The sequence below is a fragment of the Cricetulus griseus genome, chromosome 6 (genome assembly GCF_003668045.3).
Source record: "Cricetulus griseus strain 17A/GY chromosome 6, alternate assembly CriGri-PICRH-1.0, whole genome shotgun sequence".
NCBI lineage: Eukaryota > Metazoa > Chordata > Mammalia > Rodentia > Cricetidae > Cricetulus > Cricetulus griseus.
The window spans coordinates 29338133-29354911 of record NC_048599.1 but is presented as its reverse complement, the minus strand read 5'-3'; the positions used below and the strand labels follow the sequence as shown (position 1 = coordinate 29354911).

At 44.8% G+C, this 16779-nt stretch overlaps 1 protein-coding gene across 1 annotated transcript in view; it reads left to right on the top strand.

Moving 5' to 3' along the window:
• The first annotated feature begins 233 nt into the window (after window positions 1-233).
• The window catches only part of Syndig1 (synapse differentiation inducing 1), an 88645-nt gene continuing 72099 nt past the window's right edge, over window positions 234-16779 (top strand). Inside the window, exon 1 of the mRNA XM_035446131.1 lies at window positions 234-713. Within this exon, the coding sequence (XP_035302022.1) occupies window positions 234-713 (480 nt within the window). The remainder of the gene's footprint in view (window positions 714-16779) is intronic.

The following is a 16779-nucleotide window of genomic DNA, read 5'->3' as shown; positions in this document are numbered from 1 at the left end:
AATGGGCCCTTTGAAAATTCACAGAATGGGATGGACTGTATTTATCTGACTCCATAGCTACTATGCATGCCAGATGACTAGTAAGCTCTGATGCAATGTGTGTCTGTGTGATGAGCTTTGCATAATTTTTACCTTCTCTGTTTCCTGCTCCTCCAGGGAAATGGGTCCTATGGGGCTTGTGTGACCAGTGAGCGCAGCCTGCTAGCCTGACACCCAGCAGGAGGGAGTCTACCATGGATGGCATCATTGAGCAGAAGAGTGTTCTGGTACACAGTAAGATCAGTGATGCTGGCAAAAGAAATGGCTTAATTAACACCAGAAACTTCATGGCTGAGAGCAGGGATGGCCTGGTGTCTGTTTACCCAGCACCTCAGTACCAGAGCCATAGGCTGGTGGCCAGTGCAACACCAAGCAGCCTGGAAGGAGGCAGAAGTGAGCCAGTGCAGCAGCTGCTGGACCCAAACACACTGCAGCAGTCTGTGGAGTCCCACTATCGTCCCAACATCATCCTCTACTCAGATGGGGTGCTCCGCTCCTGGGGGGATGGCATGGCCACTGACTGCTGTGAGACCACCTTCATTGAGGACCGATCGCCCACCAAAGACAGCCTGGAGTACCCCGATGGGAAATTCATCGACCTCTCAGCTGATGACATCAAGATCCACACCCTGTCCTATGATGTGGAGGAGGAAGAAGAGTTACAGGAGCTGGAGGTCAGAGGATGTGCTTGTTAAAGACCTTCTGGGATGGGGGCAATGGGATTTGAGGGATACCTGTGAGTGCTCAGCAAAAGTCAGGGAGTGAAATTGCCATGCAAAAATACAGAAGGCCTTATGGAGCATTTGTGAGGGATGGAAGGAATGGAAAAAGACTGGGAGCTGTACAGTGATCCCGGCCAAAGGTGACTATAGAGGGAAATTACCAATATGGAGTCAGGTAGAAATACAAGGGTATTTAATAGGGAAAAGCCTTACTTACAGAGCAACCTAGCCAGCCGGTGTGGCAGCAGTCTGTCCAGCAAGTACAAAAGTGAAACCGAAAGAGAAACGCAGTCCCCTGAAAGTCTCACCCTGACCACGTCCTCACAAGCATGGTCAGGCACACCTGTAGCCAGCCCCTAAGTAGGCGTGGCTACAGCTTCCCCTACAGGTGACCCCTAGAATTAGCCCTGTATGTGGGGCACAGACATCAACACTGCATGGCAGGGCAGTTGGGGATACTGCCACTGAATAACCTACAAGAAAGAGGGATACATGAGGCTAGAGACATATGGTGTGGGAACAATTGCTGTCATAGCTGGCTGTTTCAGAATAAACAATAGAAATTTAAAGGGGGAGATAAGGGAATTAAACCTGGGATTTATCAAATCGTGGGAAAGCACTGGTCCAGTGAACTGTGTTCCTGAACCCAACATGCCTTACCTCTTTAGTCGTTGAGGCAAGTGAGGGCCTTTGAATTGCACACAGAGAGACACATAAGCAGGACTCTGTGAGATAGGGCACAGTGATTGCCATCCATGTGATGTGGGAGTCATTGAGAGGCCACTGCAATGCAGGAAGAGCACAGAGGGTGTTCTACTGGGCCTTGAGTACAGTGCTCAGGAAGGGAGCCTGTGAGGGCCACCACAGGTCGCTGAAGAGCCCCCTCCATAAGCAGAGACATTTAACCATCTTATGCCTCCAGTGGGAAGAGAAGGGCATGAGGCCAGCCAGAGCCCAAGGGACGCTAGATGCTGGGTGCTTTGGCTTCTGTGCTAATGCCTCTGGCAACTATCTGCTGTTTTCCAAAGTCTCAGGGTTTGGCCAAGAGTAAGTGTCTGAATCTGCCTGTCCTGTATGAACCAGCAAAGCAAGCACAAGTGCAGTGTGAAGTGGACACAGAAATTCTGTTGAAGGAGTGGCTTGTTGGCTGTGAAAACAGTCCTCAAAGAGAAACGTAGATCTGACATTGTGTTTTGAGTGGGAAGTTGTCAGAGGAAGCCCTCCTGAGCAGCAAGCAGGGTCCTACCACCCAGAACCTTAATCATCTAAGGGAGCCTGAACGCAGGAAAGTCACACACTAAGCTATAAGACAGAAGGGCAAGTTGACAAGCTGGAGCTTCCAGGGAGTTAAAGCCCATCTGTACCTTTCATGTCTCTTGGCTTCTGTGCTGTGCCACATCCTGTGGGCCAACCTGCTAGATTCCAATTGAAAAAGTGTGGAGTAACTGAGAATCAGAACCTTCTAGTGTTTAATCCGCAAAACAGCACAGACCGAGTAGGACACCACATGGAGGAACTGAGGCCTATAGGCTGCAGGCTTTGACGTCTGCCTTTGGCTGGAGTAGACAACCATGGAAGAGTTCAGGCAGGAAGGCTGTGACAATGTGATGGATAGCTTTGTGTCAACCTGACACAAGCTGAAATCATCTGAGAGCAGGGAACCTCAATTAACAAAGTGCCACCAGAAGATCAGGCTGTAGGCAGGCCTGTAAGGCACTTTCTTAATTAGTGATTGATGGGGGAAGGCCAGCTCATTATGGATAGTGCCAGTCCTGGGCTGGTGGTCCTGAGTTCCATAAGAAGGTAGGCTAAACAACCATGAGGAACAAACCAGTAAGCAGCATCCTCTGTGGCCTCTGCATCAGCTCTGCCTTCAGGTTCTTGCCTTGCCTAACTTCCTGCCCTCACTACTATAAACTTTTTTTTTTGATTCTTGTAGATTTCATATCAAAATCCCACTCACCTCCCCACCCCCTTGCCTCTACCTTCTGCCCCTGTGACATGATACCCCCCAACAAAACAAAACAAAAATCTTGGTGTGGAAGCTGTACTGTGGCCCAGTGAGTCACACTGGATACCCCTTAATCCATACGTCTTTACTTGTAAGTGTTCTTTGTAATGCTCGTTGGTTTGACCTCTGGCTTCTGCTATCCTATTGATACTGGGCCCTTGCTGGGACTCCTCCTGGATATCCTGTTGTTGTCCTGTGTCATGGAGACCCTGGAGCTTTGAATCTGCAGTTCTGGCCCCTTCACATACCCCAGCCATTCATAGATGAGATAGATGTTGGGGTAGGATAACTCATAGCCCTGGTTCTGAGTCTGGGTGGTAGCTGGATTGGTTAGCCCACCAGCTTTCCCTCAGTCACCACCAGGGAGAACTCTCCAGCACTGACCCAGTAAGGAGCAGGGCCAGTTCTCCTGCTCCCATACCTTCAGGTCTGGCTCTCCAGCCCTCACACCACCAGGGCCAGCACTACTGTCTTGCCCAGGCGAGATGTATAGACTGCTCACTGCTCTCTGGATTGCTGTAGTTGGTGAGGGACAGAGCCAGCTCTTCCATTCTCACACCCTGGAAGCTGGCTCTCCCACCTGCCGCAGTTGGCAAGGGGTGGGAAGAGGGTATTTTCCCCCACCCATGCCACCACATGGCATATGAGAGAAGGGGCAGGTGCTGCTCTCCTGTTCTTTTGTCCACAGGTACTGGTTCACCTGTACCCTCACTGAAGGGTCAGCTCTAGTGTGCTCCCCAGGTGAGGTACAAAGCCTGTCTCCCTATACGAGGAGTCAGTGAGGGGCAGGACCAGGTCTCCAGCTCTCCTGCCTATGGCAGGTGGTGAGGGGTGTGAGGGGAGAGAATCTTTCCCTCACTCATGTCACTCATGTTACCACATGGGTGATGAGGGGGATGGGGTCAGCTCTCCTGCTCTAAAGCCCTCTGGGCAGGCTCATCTGCACCCCCCAGCCCCTGGCATACCCGCCAAGAGGTCAGCTCTACTGTGCTGCCCTGATGAGGTTCGGTGCCAATTCTCCTACTCTCATGACCCCACGGCCAGATCTCCCACCACCAAAGACAGGGGGAGTCTTCTCTCTTTCACCCACTCTACCATATGGCAGATGAGGGGTGGGGCCAGGTCTCCCATAAACTTTTGGGGGTTGATCACCTGTGTCCCCTTCACCCATTAACAGGGTCAGCTCTACTGTGCTACCAGGGTGAGGTGCAAAGCCTGCTCTTGTGTGTGCTGTAGCAAAGTGAAAGTCAGCTCTCCTGCTCTAGTGACCCCCAGGACCAGCTTTTCCCACCTGCCGCAGGTGGCAAGAGACAAGGGACAAGATGAGAATCTATCTCTCCCTTGCCCACACCATCACATGAGGGTCCATTCACATGTACCCACAACATCAGGGACAACTCTCCTGTGCTTCCCAGGCGAGTACAAGGCCTGCTTTCCCCAGTGCTGCAGCCTCCCTCACGACTTTTGATAAGGAACAGTTATATGGAACTGTGAGTGAAATAAACCCTTTCCACCCCAAGTTCCTTTGGTCATAGTGTTTCCACACAGCAATATTAACCCTAACTAAGACAGACACAATGTGTCTTGGGAAACTGCTCTAGCTACAGAGTGGAAAGAGGATTGGGAGAAATGCAGGCGACAGAAGGAGGAGACAGCAAACTGGAGGAGCAGAGCCTTGTTATCATAAGGGATGGAGAGGAAATCAGGACAGCATTAGCAATGGGAAAGACACTTCAAAGTGAAATTTGTCATTGATTGGTGGTAGAGAGGGGTCCACGGAGCATGGGCAGCTCTGGTAAAGGTTTTTGGAAAATCAGCTCCAAGGTACACTATGTCCTTGTCATTATGGCGTGAGATGCTGGCTAGATTGAAACTGTAAAAGGCATTTCTGATTGTCTCCATTATCCTTCTCCCTTTTATGTGTGTACTATTTCCTCTTCCCTCTTGACACATTCATTTACATTCCTTGAATAATCTAGTCTATGTCAAGATCGCTGAGAGCTGAACAGGTGATTATGTATCTTCTTAGGCCTCAGCCAACTTCTCTTCGGAGACTTCAGAAAGGCCTAAGAATTTTCTTCCTTCTTAACACTTGTGTAGGCATCTGATTGAGCCTGCAACTAATCAACCGATATTTAAATGTTGTTTGTATTGATTGGTGCTATGTCTTGATCTACATTTTTGGCAATCCATTACCAGTTGGGCTCCATTTTATTGCAAGTCTTTTGTTGTTGTTGTTGTTGTTATTGTTTGTTTGTTTTCACGCAATGACCTCAGCTTGTTATTTTTGTTGTTGTTGGTTTGGAACTCTGCAGAGGTCTGACATCTGCCCAGAAGCAATCTCTTAGGTTAAAAATTAGGAGGGAGTGTTAGGAGGGGCAGAGTTTCCCATCCTGGTAAGTACAGGGCCTTGAGGGGTAGCATAAGGGCCTGAGGAAATGAGCTGTACCACTCAAATAGTTTGCTCTGCCCTAGCCGTGGCATTGGCAACTACGAGAAACAATTCTTTTAAGAATCAGGTAACTGGAGTATTTAGTTGTGGTGATGGTGTTACTGTGTTCATATTTGAGAGTGGCCTTTCACTACTTGAAACAGCACATTGGTATTCCTACTTTGGTCAGAGGAAGGGCCTTCTAAATAACATTAAAGGAACAGCACAGTGCTCAAAATGTTCATTTGGGCATTTAGACAGATTTTCTGGTGAGTCTCTAAGGAGTACAACCAGATTAAGACATTCCCTTCCCCCACAGACTCTTGAGTACAAGAAATCAGGACATAGTGTAGCCGCTCTCAATTCTAAAAAGCTGTTTAAGACCCCAGAGTGGTTCCTGGCTCTTTCAAGAAATCTAGGGAGCAAAGAAATGTTCTCAAAAGCATTCTTAGGGTATAGCAGCAATCTGTTGTTGGTGCTTTTTATTACATTTTTTCTGGAAAAAAAAGAAATAAAAAAAGAAAAACATGCATTAACTGATTCTGTGGGTTTTGTTTGTCTGTAATAGACATGTGTTGGTTAGCATTTGCTGTATAACAAATCACTTCAAGACTTGGTGATTTAAAACAAGCATTTCTCATAAGGCCAACACTGAGTTGAGCTTAGCTAGTAATTGGTCTGCTGGTCTCTCTGGTCTCACTCATTGCCCACAGTTAACTGTTGGTTGATTAGCTTGGCATCTGTGCTTGTTAAGGTTGGCTACCTGTTGGTGGCAGTGATGGAGCAGCAGGTTAGAATTCTCTCCAACAGGAGACTCCAGGGGACCAAACTAGGCCATCTCTATGTGGGAGACAGTTGTGAAGCTTGGACGAGCTGAGGGGCCCCTAGCAGTAGCACCAGGATACAAACCTGGACCTGATACATGAGTTAGCTTGTTGGAGCCCACTCCCCATGATGGACTGCTATGCTTAGCCTTAAAGCATGAGAGAGGGACCTGGCCCTCCCCCAACCTATTGTGCCAGGCTATGTTGACTCCTCATGGGAGGAGCAATGGACTAGGGAGTGGGCTGGGGGAAGGGGAAGGGGGAGGGGGGAGGTAAGGGGATGGCAAGAGGGGTGGGAAGGAGAACTGTACTAGTAATGTAAAATTAAATCAAAAACTTGAAAAAATAAAGAAAACACATTAGAGTGTACTAAAAAGAGAAAACTTCTCTCCACGAGGATGGTTAAGAGCTGGAGCTCCTGGATGCTGGGTGGTAAGATGCTCTACAGCTCCTCTTTTGTACAGGCCAATCCTAGATCCAAAAGAGCCTTTCCCATCCAGCCACAATTCTGAGACAACATATGGAGTCATCCATTTGCCTTTATGTTTGTGGAAGTGCCATGCATGAGTTCCACAGTCACTTTCAAGAAGACTCATGGAAGGTCTTAGAGCTGCATCGGATGTTCACCATCTTTCCTAGTTACCAAGCAGTGCAGGATGTGGTTTGGTATGGTATGAGAGAAAGCTGAGGGACCTCCCAGGGTTTTTCAGGAGTGCTCACTACACAGTCCCACTAGACATGCACCTTACTGGTTTCTTCAGGGCAATCTGGGCAGAAATAATTTGGCCTGGTGTCCAGTCCCTCAGGACCTCCTTCCTGGCAGAAGGAAGCTACAGGTATTAGGTCAGGACTGGGAATCACATGAAGCAATACTCACCTACCAGGAATTTGGTATTGATATGTGACCATTGCTTTATCTGATTCCCAGCCCTCACCTAAAACCTGAAGCTTCCAGGAGCACCACAACAGGAAGCCACTTCTCATTTCACACAAATTAGCTCAAGCAGCGAGATTACAGGGGCACATAATAAAGCAATTCTACAAAACATACCATTAGAGTTAAAGCCATGGAGTGCAGTGGAGTGGTTAGAGTACACTGCATGGGGGCACCGAAGCCCTCCTGCTGTCAGCAGTGATGACCTGTGTCAAAAGACATCACTGTTGACTGGCCTGTGTGTTTCCATGTACTTCTGTTAGACTCGGAAGCACAGAGAGCACTGTCTAAACCTGCCCATAAGGTCTGGGCCTTTTCTTCATTGTGGTGAAAAGGGGGAGACAAGTGGGAATTCAGGGAACACTGCCTCCATGTCAGGCACTTCGAAAATTGTGGCATATAATGCTCACAGCATTGGAGATAGGAAATACTAAGATTTCACCCTAGATGAGGGATGACATACGCTAGAAGCCCTTCCAGCGTCACACAGTTGTTATGGCTAGAGCTTTGGAGCTAAGACAGGTCTGCTAACTCTGGTTTCTTGCCTGCTAATGATCATGATGGTTTTATTTTTGTATTTGTTGTTTTTTTTCTTTACTGGAGGAGGGGTACGCTATGGCAAACATCTACGTCAGTGTTGTGCAGTGTCCACAAACTGATCACAAAGAGACAGGTCTGGGATTGTCCCTGGCCACTTCTTGGCTTCTGAGAACCCCCAGCCTGGGCCCTCTGAGACTTTTGTGTTTGTGTTTCCATTCAGAAACTTGTGGCTTGTGTGACTGCAACTACAATGGAGATTTTGTGCAGTCATACATGATCAGGAAAGCAGACTCTTCAACAGACAATTGAGGAGAGCCCATGTACCGATGTGAATAAGACTGAACAATAACGAGGAGAATAGCTGACCCAGAGCAAGCAAAACAAGTGTAGAAAATGATAGTGGTTTTTGAAAATTGGCTTTCTTGGCTTCAAATAAGAGGGATTAATCATGTGATCATATGGTCAGGGAAACTTAGGCTGATTTGGATAGGGGAATTTTGGAGGATTTGTTTGTTGGTTGTTTTTTTTCTTTTTGTTTTTGTTTTTTTGTTTACATCGTTCAACTGACTAGAAACCTTTAAAAAGAAAAGTAGTGAACCTTGAAGCAGGGTGATTATAGTGAAAGACTTGCCTGTTTTTGATCTTGGGTGATGGAGGAGGATAGAGGAAGATGATCTCACAGTTTGGGGATGCTACCATTCTCCTTTAACATGGATCCTTCTACATCTGTCCCTCACTCGTGTAGTCTTCTGCCGTGTTCAGTCTTTTCTGAGAAAGACTTTTATTGTTTGATTGTCATTTATTTCAGATTGCATTTTCAATTTGCTAAGGAGTGACTCGATAGTAGTTTCTCTCCCTTTACTAGCAAGATTTTCGTCATTGTCATCATGTTCTCTCTTATTCTTAAACATGGCTTCCTTTATTCTAGACATCTATTTGCAGTAGCTGCATTGGAGTCCTTCTTTTCCTGCCAAAGGCACATCTATGCCCACTCAGACATGCTCCTCTTACTGCTTTTCTTGCCTTGGATATGGATCATACTTTCTCAATGTTTACTTGAAATGTGGGTTACTTAGTTCTTTCTATTTCTATTACTTGATTTGCTATGACTTTCCTGAACTAAATGTGTACAGACTTTTTTCTTCTGTGGTATTTGGCCAACAGCATTACTCCAATTGTGGTTTGGGTTTTTGTTTGTTTGTTAGTTTTTTGTATTGTTTTGTTTTTTCTTCATACTTCTCCCCTCCCCCACTGTGTCTGACTTCCTGGGATTTAGATTATTACTGGTTACAAACTGAACCCAGATAATTTTAGCAGATGATATTTTCAATGTGCCCACAGATCCCCTGATGCTGGGGATATACTCAAGCAGCTTTCAGTTTTTCCCAGATTCCACTCTCTTCTTGGCTCCCTGCTGCTTCATCTCTCGTTTTACCCCAAGGTCAGCCAAGCGTGAGAGGGGAGCTTACACAGACTCTTAGTGGTTCTCTCATTTCCAGGAGGGCTCTATTAAATTTCTGACTAGACTCAACTTGACACTCAACCCAAGATTATAGCCCTAGAGTCTCATAACCGGACATGGGTCTCTGCTTCTGCTTCTATCACTTTAGTCCCTCCCACTACCAAAGCCCCTAGTTTCTCTAGATAGCCCTGTCTGCAAAGAAATGCTTCAGGGACCACATTGAGAGAAGGGACCCAATCTGTTCTTATGCAAACTTCAATTATATTCTACAAATAAGCATCTTCAGTGTGTTGCTGGCCTTTGTTGAGCTTGAGAGCCCTGGTCTGGCTGTTGCTGACTATTTTTCGAGTTTCTAGAGACAGGATTTGGCTTCTTCCTATCTTGCTTCCAAGAACTCTTGTGAAGACTTGCTGGAACATTATGTGAAATTGCTGGCATGGGTATCTCAGCATGCACCAGATGTAGCAGATGTGGACAGAGGTGTTCAGATGTGAACAGACAGTATACTGCTTGGTTTTTATTACTAACATGCTGAAGATACCTGGGAAGAAGGAACTTCATTCAGTTGAAGAATTTTCTCCACCAGATGACCTGTGAATATGTTTGGGGGACATTTTCTTGATTGCCAGTTGATATGGAAGGGCTTAGCCCCACTGTAGGTGGTATCGTCCCCAGACAGTAATTTCTGGGCTATATAAGAAAGATAGCTGGGCTGGGCCAGTAAGCAGCATTCTTCTGTGACTGCTGCTTCAGTTCCTGCCTCCTGGTTTCTTCTTGAGCTCCTGCCTTAGCTTCCTTTGATGATGGGCTCTGACCTGCAAGATACAGCCCTCTTTCTTTCCTCTCCAAGTTTGTTTTGGTTAGTGTTATTTTGTTTGTCTTGTTTTAGATTTATTTTAGGTGCAGGGGTGTTTTGTCTGCATGTGTATCTGTGTACCACATACATACAATGCCTTTAGAAGAGAGAAAGAAGGTATTGCATCACCTTGAACTGCAGTTACAGACCTTTGTAAGCCACCGTGTGGGTGCTGGAAACTAAACTTGGGTCCTCTGCAGGAACAGCCAGTGTGACCTTAGCTGCTGAGTCATCTCTCCAGCCCCTTGGTCAGTGTCTTATTATAACAACAGAAAGCAAACTAGAACAGATGGCTTATGGTTAGGCTAAGAATTTTAACTGAATTAATTATCTTTAAATAATTATGACAAATCACCACTTATGGTATTAGAAAATTAAGCTATTCATGTTTTTCCCTTGGGACAGTCTACCCAGGAAAAATTGTATTTACACACTTCTGTTTCTTTGGGATCAGTGTTGGGTCATACACAAGCTAACTATTTTATATCATTGTGCTCCCATGTGATTTTCTAGTGCTCTAGCTGAACTTCCACCTCATTCTGTAAAAAAAGCACTGTACAGATAACTTTGGCTTTCCCAGCAGTAAAGGTCACCTTCAAGGAAATATATTTACCAGTCTAAAGATGGCAATACCAAATGGAATTTCCACGTAAATTATGTATTCTCTCTCTCTCTCTCTCTCTCTCTCTCTCTCTCTCTCTCTCTCTCTCTCTGTGTGTGTGTGTGTGTGTGTGTGTGTGTGTGTGTGTGTGTGTGTATGTGTGTGTGTGACTAGAATAGTGGTGTGACACTGATTATTTTAGTTTGGGATATAAAAGTGCATCAAAATGTATAACTTAGGCATGTTTCTCAAATAATAATAACCAACTACCTTGCGTCTATTATGTCTCAGGAAATCCATGTATCCAGAAATCATCTCAAGCTGGACTATAGAAGGATTTCTGGCAGTTAGATAAAAACCAACATTCCTCAGTAACTTGTGAGTCATTTCCCTTACTTCTATCAGAAGGGACATACGGTTCTACAGTTCTACCATGTGGTCACATGTGGTGCCTATCAGCCTATCAGGGTATTAAAGCCCTCGCTGGTCTCCATGCCCCCTCAGCATCACAAGCACCTTCTACACCTTTCAAAGTCCGTGATATGATCCTAGCCCTTCTTGTCTCCTCTACCCTAAACTTCCTCCAGCTCACTGGCTTCCCTCCCCCAGCTACCCATCCCCTCTATAACCAATCCTGCTATTAACCATCTTCTGCTATCCTCTTGTTCTCTCACTATGCTCTGTTCTCTATCTCTTGCTATCTCACTGTCTCTACTATTCTCTCCTGCTCTCCACTTCCTGGCTGTGTCCAGTCTGCTTTCTCGTCTCTCTGCTCTAGACTCTTACAGATGTCTCTGAATACGTTTTCTCTCTTATTCTCAATAAAAATCTTTCCCTAATAATGGAGTGGTCATGTCAGCAGTTTCTTTACTGTACCCCTCGCATACTGTGTCACCTTCTTCCATAGTTTTATCTTCTGTATGTCAGTAGAAGCACTAAGGTTTGTAATAAAGCCACTCGATAGGAAGGGGACACTTGCCCTGTAGTATATCCTCTTGTCATAGAGATTCAAGGCCATTATTCATATTCCCTTTTATTGCACCCTCAGCCCAGTGCTAAGCAAAGGCACAGGCAACAACCAAATTTTCTGGAAGCAGTAGAGACTGTAATTGGAATATGTGGTGTGCTGGTCAGCAGCCTTCATTGTGACTACTGGGTCATTGTCAAGCTCCTGAGTGACTGAAGGTCTGTTATAGCTATGGAGCCAATAAACAGAATCATCACCAGAGAACAGAACCTCCTGTCCCTGCAAGATGATCATTACTGTCACGAATTCTGCCCTTTCTGAGCTACATGCTTTTTAGCATGGTAATTGTGACAAATGGAGTTTGAATAACAATGAAAAAGGAAAGCCCATAACTGACAGATCCTCTTTCATACTCGGTTCTGAACAAATACAAAAAGAATTCTAATTCTAAGTGAAATTATAGTTATATTAAGTTTCCTCAATGTGACTAAAGTCTTCTTGTCTCAATACTCAAAAAAAAAAAAAAAAATCTAGGACAAATTGTGCTGGTTGCTTTCCTTTGTCAACTTGACACAAACTGGAGTCACTTGGAAAGAGAACTTTAATTGAGGAACTGCTTAGATCAGATTGGCCTCATGGTCTGTGGGCATGTGTGTCAAACATCATGTTGACTAATAATTGATGGATGACACAGACCTGGGTTGGTGCTCTGCAGTTTTCAAAGTTAGATTTTTGAAATAGAAAGAAGAGGTGTTTTGTTGTTTTGTTTTAGTAGCTTTGCCTGTTAAAATCCTTAGGTGCTGGAAACAGAGGCTGTCCTTATAGATAATGACTAAGCCCTTCAAGGTCAGTGGTCGTGTACTGCAGCCTGCATGGCTAGCACTTTTCTCAGAAACATACCATTTGGGAACAAAAAGACAGACAGACAGACAGACAGACAGACAGACAGACAGACAGACACACACACACACACACACACACACACACACACACACACACACACACTCCATTGTGAAATGCATGGTGAGTGGATCTTTTCTGGGCTTTCTTTAATGATGCCCGTGTTTTCACTCACGTGTGGAGGCCAAAAGAATAGCAGGGAGTCTGGATAGTTTAGGAACTGGAGTTTCCTATATATCTCAGAAGAAAGTTTTTTGTTTTTTTTTTTCTCTCTTTTCTCACAGAAAAGGAAAAATAACATTGTTTCTCATGAACCAGTCACCAGGGAAATGTGAGACCTAGGGAGGAAAAGCAGCCACCATCTAATTTAAAAACCACATGCTCAAGACACGAAGTTCACGTTGTGGGTCGCTGGTGTTAATTGGAAAACATCCCCAGTGTCTGTAGCAGGTTTTCACACTGCACCTGAAGTGTACTTGCAAGCAAAGAGCCAGGGTACAGTGGTGCCATGTGTTAGACCACAAGTACTTAGAAATCCCACTGTTGGATAGGTGAGAGCCACCAGGGCCTGTGTGGGGAGTTAGCACTGCCATGAAACCAATGGATTACAGGCAGCAAGGGAACAGTCGGTGGAGTTCATTCAGAATCGTTGTGCTTTTGGGAGTCTTAAATCCTCCAGTGTGTTGTTCCCTGTCCAGCTTTCCTCTGTGGATCATAACGTGGGGGATCACACAGAGACTGCTGTTTCAGAGCGGCTGGTGGTGCAGAGTATGGGATGAGGTGGGTGGCTTCTATATACCAAAGGAAGAGAGACAGAGGGTGGAGTGGGGAGGAAGTGAGGGAGAGCAAGAAAGGGGAGGGAGGGAGGGAGGGAGGGAGGGAGGGGGGAGGGAGGGAGGGAGGGAGGGAGGGAGGGAGGGAAGGAGGAAGGGTCATCTACAGGAACACTAGGCAATCATCTGGCCCCAAGGTCTTAAAACCTCATGGCACTCATTAGAAGGTCAGAATCTGCTATGAGCACAGTATGCCCCTCCAAGTTCTGTGTGCAAAAGACTTAGTCCAAGCTTTGGCTTTGAGATATTGGCTGTAACAGGGGTTCAAATCTGCTACACAGTGTTTCTCTGAGCTTGGAGAATTGTGGTGACCAGTCCCATTTTAGATATTTGCTGTTTATGCCAGCTGCTGGTGGCAGGTGCTCTAATTTTGCTTCAGGGAATGACAAGGAAGCCATAAATGGGGTCATAAAAGGAACTCAACGTGGCTTTTTCCTTGGTTAGTACATTGGGCCATCTGGGTCAGCTACAACCGTTCCTTGTAACATCCAGCCCATCTGTCATTAGCATGGGCTGGAAGAGGTGTGCGACCCTTAGACTCCTAAGGCTTGGAGATCACAGGATGCTGTCATCTTAGGAGCATTTGATGACTGCCCCTCCACAGTATAATTTCTTTGTCACACTTAGGATCTGTCCACACTGTGAAAGACTGAATTTGGGGTCATCAGAACCCAAGGTAAAGATGATGGGGACTCCCAGTAGAGTTTTGAAACATGCGAGCACACACACACACACACACACACACACACACACACACACACACACACACACACACCTACCAAACAAATAAGGGGCGTGTGTTGTCCCGACAATCCCTTGGGTGCACAGCTGTAGATCAAGGTCTCAACCCAGGGTTGTCATGGATTGGATGTGGCCCCACAACTTATGTTTCAGAAGCTTGATTCTCCATGTGTTAATGTGAGAGGTGTTGTTACTTTCAAAAGAGAGTTAAATGGCTCTCATTGGTTGGTCACTGGTTTGATTCTCGAGAGGGTTATCATAAAAGGGCAAGACCCTCTCTCCTCCCTCTCTGGATTCTCACTTCACCATAGATGTCCTTCTCACCACAAAGCCCTCCTCCATGGTATTAATGTTGACAGGAGCCCTCACTAGAATTATAGTTTGACCTTGCATCCTCCAAAACCTCTGTCTTTATAAAACCTCATGTATTTTGTTACAGCAATGAAAAGTGTAAGAATAAATTCCTGTATTTCTGTAAGTACTCAGGATGTGCTTCCAGAGGTCACAGACTAAAGGTGGTCACAGTAGTTGCTGTGCTAGAAAGGCTGAAGAAAAAGAGCAGCAGAATTTCCTGACATTCTCTTTGAGATGATGCTGTGCTTAACATAAACATTATCTGAATAGGAGGTACCTCTGTCCCCACTGTTCACATTGCTCCCTCAGTGGGGTCACTAGCACAACCTGACAGGCTGGAGCTCTCTGGGGTCACCAGAGCTAGTTCTGGGAGTTCAGGTACCTTTGAGGGGTACAGAGGAGCTGGGGTCTGCCAGCAACACACTAACCCACTCTTGTAATGCCTCACCTTCTGTCAGAGAGATGTGCTCACCTCCTACTACAATCAACCTATTGGCAGCATTATAGGCACAAAAGAAAACCAGATTGGCACTATGCAGGGGTTGCTGCAATTTCTTCAAACTGACTGCTGTCCCTCGTCACCCTTGACTGTGAATGAAAGGAAGACAATCATGTCCCATAAAATGACAGGTGACAAAGTAGACATTCCAGCCATTGCTTTTCTACCCTATCTGCATGTTAAATTCACACATAGAATCAGACATAATATCTCTGGTGCCCTGAGGTATCATGGTGTCTTAACCACAAGAATAGCTCCTACTAAGGAAGTTGGTGATGGACCCAAGGGTCTCACAACTAGGAAAGAACAAATCAAACTTTAATACCAAACCCTATTTTTATATATCTTAAGATCTTGGTGATTCAAATTAGCTGGATCAGAACTAGAAAAACCAGCTTTCTAGTAAAATGATTTTTTTTTGTAAATTTTACTACTTAAGGCAAGTAAATTCTGAACCTCAGTTAACAATGTGTATACTGAAGAGTTCTGGGAAATGGCTGTGGCTCACAGTCCTATGCATCTAGGAAAAGAAGCTGAAGAGAAGGGTGGGTAGAAAAATGAGCAGATGGGCAAACACATGATGAAGCCAATTGTGGCAGCTACAGGAGGATTTGCTATATGATTCTTTTAACTGTTGGTGAGTCTTATGTCCTCAAAATATATGTTGGCACAAAACATAACTCAGGTAGCTTGCTTTCACCATTTATTAACTAACCTATTCTACCCTGTTTCAAAATAGCATACACTGACGTTGGTAACTTTCACATTAGGGTTAGACAGGTAGGCATATTTGTTCTTTTAGGTAAGGTAATTTAGTAAACAAATATATAGGAATTCTATTCTAAAAATAAACGAGTCATCATACCTACATGTGAAATATATAGTCATGAAACTTCGGATAAAATATAGAAACTATCTGTAACCTAAGTATTAGGTGAAAGAGTTTTAGATATGGTACTAAAAGCATAATCCAGATTATTTTTTTCAACTCCACAAAAGTCACTATCAAGATGATATAAAAACAAGTTACAGACTATGTTAGAATTATTTTCAAAAACATCATGTACCCATCAGAGACTTTGTATAAAGTTTTCTTAGTTTATTTTCTAGTTGTGATTAAAAAAATACTCTTACAAAAGTGTTTATTTTAGCTCACAGTTCTTGGTTACAGTTCATCATAGCAGGAAATTCATAGTGGCCTGAGCTTAATGGAGTTGATCTTGTCACATCCATAATTGGGAACAGAAAGCAATGAATGCATGCATGCTTGTGCTCAGCTTTCTTTATTCTTAGTCAGTTCCAGAACACCTGCCTAGGGAATGGTGCCACCCAAGGTGGACTGGGTCTTCACACCTCAATTAATAGAATCAAAACAGTCCCCTACAGATATGCCATAGGCCAACTTTATCCAAACAACCCCTCACTGAAAGTGTTTCAAGGTGATTCTCAATTGTGTTGTTAGAAATTAAACTAACCATCTGAAATGTAAGTAACCAAACAATTCAGTCTAAAATGGGAAAAATATTTAAAGACATAATAAATTATCATAAATAGATGGCAATTGGGCACACACAAAACATGTCCAACATCCTCAGCCATCGGGGAAGCACAGAGAAAATTCATGACTAGATACCACTATGTACCTATTAGAGTCACCAGACCCCCCAAAAAAAGGAAAACAAATGACAAAAAAAATGGCGCCACCAGGTTCTGGTAAGGATACAGAATAAACAGTACTGAAAATTACTTAGGCTCAAAGAAAGGAAGTGGCATGAAATCACCCTCCAAGAGAATTTCAAGCTCATAGCCATAACCAGCCACGATAAAGCCCGTGATAAGTTGGGAGTGCCTTAGAAGAGTTAGAGCATTGCACTGTAGACAGCTTGATGGGTCTTGAAGGGAGACGGAGAGCCTTCAGTTCTACAGGATTTCCAGCTGTTGCCGATAGAAAGGCAGCTTTCTGCGGCCACTCTGAATAACATTTTGTTTCTTATAACGTTAAACTAATCCTGCCTAAATGGTTTTGCGTATGGGTGTTTGAGGAAATAAAATCATACACCCACAT